General features: G+C 50.1%; 2 protein-coding genes across 2 annotated transcripts; both read left to right on the top strand.

Annotated features, from left to right (window-relative positions):
- Nucleotides 1-856: 856 nt before the first annotated feature.
- On the top strand, nucleotides 857-2,371 carry DQ04_03941070 (geranylgeranyl transferase type-2 subunit alpha; the record flags this gene model as incomplete). The annotated part of the gene is made up of 1 exon (XM_009313220.1): nucleotides 857-2,371. The coding sequence occupies one exon, from the start codon at nucleotides 857-859 to the stop codon at nucleotides 2,369-2,371; it is 1,515 nt and encodes a 504-aa protein (XP_009311495.1).
- A 728-nt stretch (nucleotides 2,372-3,099) lies between these two features.
- Nucleotides 3,100-3,573, top strand: DQ04_03941060 (hypothetical protein; the record flags this gene model as incomplete). The annotated part of the gene is made up of 1 exon (XM_009313219.1): nucleotides 3,100-3,573. The coding sequence occupies one exon, from the start codon at nucleotides 3,100-3,102 to the stop codon at nucleotides 3,571-3,573; it is 474 nt and encodes a 157-aa protein (XP_009311494.1).
- Nucleotides 3,574-4,349: the final 776 nt, after the last annotated feature.

Here is a 4,349-nt window from a genome sequence, read left to right as displayed (position 1 = left end):
AAAAAAATTTTAAACAAATGACTGGCCGTTGTAGTTAATCTGGAGATGTATATATGATTTTTATCGAGTTGACACGAATGAGCAGTACGTCTCTGAAGAAAAGAATAGGAAAGAAAAAAAAAGGGAGTTGTGGATAAGGTGAAAGTGGGATAGCACGCCTCACTCAGGGTGGGAATCCTTGCACCCAGAAACGGTGATGCTTTAAGAACCTAATCCCGTCGGCCTCTCTTGGCCCAGACCCCTTTCTTCCATATTGTTTCGCCACAATTGCCAGGTGTGGTGGGCTTCCAGCATTGTTTTGTGATCGTTGTGGATTCTTGCTTTATTATGTACCAGTCAAGTCAATCGCCCTTCACATCGATGGCCATTGACTGCGTCGGACACTAATACAGGAGAAGTAACGGATCATGCGCGTAGACGTGCCGGTGCCTCCTTCTTTTGGCATTTATGCGTGTACTGAAACCATTTTGTTCTCAACGTCGGTGCGATGGCTTTCTAGTTGTTCGATGGGACAGTGAAGGGAACATGCCTCTTTCTCTCTCTCATATACATATATATATATATATATATATAGATATGTTCGTTCACGCGTCTTGAAGGAAAAAAAACGGTGAGAAGAAGCATCTCTTCAAATATTAGTCCTCCTTTCTCCTTTATGTTGGTCTATCCCTTTTTCCCGTACCTACCTCAACACCCTCAGAGTATGCTGTCGATGACATGCCATTCACCAGGGAATTTTAATCCTATTAGTTTCATGATCCTCCGCCTACCTCTTAATGAGACTCTTCTTTGAAGAAAAGAAAAGTAGTGGAATTTGTGTGTGCGTGTTGCGATAGTCTCGGAATTCAGTGCGGAAATGCACGACCAGCGCAAGGTGAAGCAGGAGATCGATGCCAAGACACGCGAGCGGCACCTAGTGGAAGTGCAGGAGTTTACCACTCTCTACGACTCCCTTCTGGAGCAACGGAAACAAAGCGTGTACACCGAGAAGGTGCTCCATCAACTGACAAACCTTCTCCGCAAGAACCCCGAGGCGTACACTATGTACAACTACCGCCGCTGCGCACTACTGCACATCTGGAGCGAGGCGCGGCAACAGGCAGAAGCAGCAGCAGCAACGACCACCACAACGACGACAGACAACTCCACAGAAACTACAGTAAAGGAGCAACACCCTGTCCGGACAGAGCTTGACTGGCTCAAGGACGAGCTGATTCTGAGTTCCTCCATACTTCTTAGCGATTATAAGGTGTACGCAGCGTTTGTGCACCGGCGGTGGATCTTCACACAGCTGCGCCGTCTCGCCGAAGAAGCTCTCACCGCTTCGTCCACAACCATCACCACCACTGTCAGCAGCAGCAACAAACCCAACGGCGTGGGGCGAGGGGCGTGCCCAGAAGTGGTGCGCTTCTGGGAATCTGCACTTCTGAAGGAGAAGCGGCAGTGTGATGCGTTGCTCATGAGGGACGAACGTAATTTTCACGCGTGGAATTACCGCCGGTGGGCTCTGCGCGAACTTGCGCAAATGAAGCAACTTTTAGCCCAGTTCGGTGTGGAGCTGGAGGCAACACCGTCGAGGAGCAATTCGGTGGGAAAGGAAGAAACGCCATCTGCCGAGTGGCAGCAGCAACAACGACCGGGCGACTTAGACTCAAAGCCTATGCTGTCGTCGTCGCTATTCACCTCTGAGGAGTTGCGGGAGTTGCGCTTCACCACTATGATGGTGCGGCGCAATTTCTCCAACTACAGTGCGTGGCACCAGCGTGGACTGGTGCTCAAGACGGCACTTAAGCGCTTGGAAGAGCGCCCCGCCGATGATGCCGTGCGTGTCGCCGCGCTGGAAGAGGCATGGACGCGATTAGAGGAGGATCTGGTGCTCGTCATCACCGCGGTTTACTGCGACCCGGCGGATCAGTCGGCGTGGTACTACGCGCAATTTCTTACAAGGGCGGCGGGGACGGTGCAATGCATGTCACCAGCGCCCTCAACCTCACGCGTCGACGTCACCGGGCGGCTGGTCGAAGCGTGCATTGAGCTCGTTGCGGAAGAGAAACGTCTGGGCGGGGAAGCCGAGGCATATTGGCCGCGCCTCTACTTATTCACTACGCTACTCTCTTTATTCGGCAAAACTAACGCTAAAAACACAAGCAGCAGTGGCATCAACTGTGATGGCGGGTCAGCAGCAGCACTGATTCGCGAGGTGTGCGAGGCGCTGGGCACCAGCGACCTGGCCGCTAGTGGCGATCATTACGACGCTGGTAATGATAAAGTCCGGTTGCTGCAGGAATTGGCGGCGCAATTCTCGCGAGCAGACCCTCTGCGGGCGGGAATGCATCAGTGCCTTCTTGCTGCTGCCGTCCCCCCGCAATGAGGCGATGAGCGTCGCGGTAAGACTGAAGTATTACAGAAAGAGGCGGTGGTAGATAAGAAGGGTATGGGTGAGAAGGAAGGAATCAGTCACGTCGTCGTGTTGCTTCCATTGGTTTTTATTCTCCTGTTTCTCTATGGTCAATCCTTCCATTCTCTCTTATACTCTCTGAGTGATTGTGATTGTGATTGTGTGTGTGTGTGTGCCTCGTACTCCGGCTGCGAGAGGCTCTCGTGTGCGTTTTGGGCACAAGACTTTATGGACGAGGAAAGGCGCCACAGGAAAAAAAAACACACAAAAACAAGAAAAAAACCGAACAATTTATACTTGCCCTCTTGTTATGAGATGTCTGATCTCTGTCCGGCTCTGTTTGTCTGTCTCTGTGTGTGTATGTGTGTGTGCTCCTTTGAGCTGTTGCCTGTGTGTCTGCCCACTCTGTTGTTGTTGCCATCTTTCTGAAGCTTCTTGCCTAGCGACACATTTTTCAACTCTGATAAGAGACGTGGCCACGCGAAAAGATATCAAAGGAAGAGGAGAACAACAAACAAAAAAAAACAAATACTAGCATTTTTAGTAAGAGCCCATAGGGAGGGAGTACTGCAAACATCGTAGGGAAACGAATCGTAACGCTTCCGACTCAAATTTGGTCCTTTAGTACGTGATTAGAGAGCAAACAAGCGGAAGGCACTACACTTACCACACAAGGGAAGGAGGACTACGCGATAAGAAAGATGGGGTGCAAGAGTTCGAAAACCAAAGAAACAAAGCCGGCTTCCACCGCTGCAAATGCGAAGAGCAATGCTGCAAACACTTCCCCGCAGTTGCAACAACAGCAGCCTGCTGATAAGAAGAATGATGTGGCAACCCCAGCTGGTCGCGTTAACAACGGCGAGATCACCGAGGGAGCCTCGCGCGCCGGCCCACCGAGGAAGGCTGCTGGACCAGGTGGCGCTGCTGCGGCTGACGCCAGGACCGGGACTTCGGCTCCAACCCCGCAACAAGAACTCGATGAGGACGGTAACCCAGTGGTGCTGCCGAAGGGCGACTGGGTTCGGACCGAGGGCACACCGTACTACTACTCAGAAAAGGAAAATTTGTATTTTCATCCACCTAGCTCGCAGTTCTACGACCCTACAAACGAGATGTGGTACGACCCAGAGAAGGAGGAATGGTACCGCGATGACGACGACAATACTCTGCCGTAGAGAAGGGTGGCATGCGGGGTGAGCGGGAAGCCAAAACTGTGCGGGAGTGAGGAGGAGATATATATATATATATATTTATACCAATATATATTGATGCCAAAAGAAAAAAAAAGAAGAAAACAGAGTTCTGCGATGAGGTGGAGTGGAGACAAAAGAGGCAAATGTAAAGTGCAACAGATCTGGCTGGTGAATCCTGTGTGTATCTCCAGAGATGACATGTGGCTGGATCTGTATGTATCCAGACTGGAGGTCTTAACTCATGCACTCCGAAAGAGAAAATAACGATATAGCCACAAATGAGGGTTAATGAGAAGGCAGGCCATTAGCAGCAGCAGCAGCAGCAACGTCCGCTCTTGAATCTGTCATCCATATTTGGATGCTGCATAGTTGAGTGGAGGGAAACCAGGGGGAAAGAAAAGAGAGGTTGAGGTGTAAAAGGAGAGAGCATGACGGAGGCAAAGCGTGAAGAACAAAAAAACAGCGAAGGAACAAAAAAAACAATGAGGTGATATCTCACTGTTGCTATAATTACGCAAACATTCAGCACGTCTACGCGCACGTGCCTCTTCTAATATTATGCCCCGTTTCAGGACACTGTGGGATTCAGAGTAGCGAAGTACACAACGCTGCCTCCTTTTGCACTTCCGTTCTTCCAATAGAACCTCTCCACAGGCCACAGTGAATCACAGAAATAGTATTTTTCTTTTCTTTTTCTCTTTCCTCCCCATTTTGTATGGTGCTGTTATACATTTTTCCCCCTGCCGTTTTTCTTTTTT

Source organism: Trypanosoma grayi (assembly GCF_000691245.1).
Source record: "Trypanosoma grayi strain ANR4 Tgr_394_V1, whole genome shotgun sequence".
Classification (NCBI taxonomy): domain Eukaryota; phylum Euglenozoa; class Kinetoplastea; order Trypanosomatida; family Trypanosomatidae; genus Trypanosoma; species Trypanosoma grayi.
This window is presented reverse-complemented; position numbering and strand designations above follow the sequence as displayed.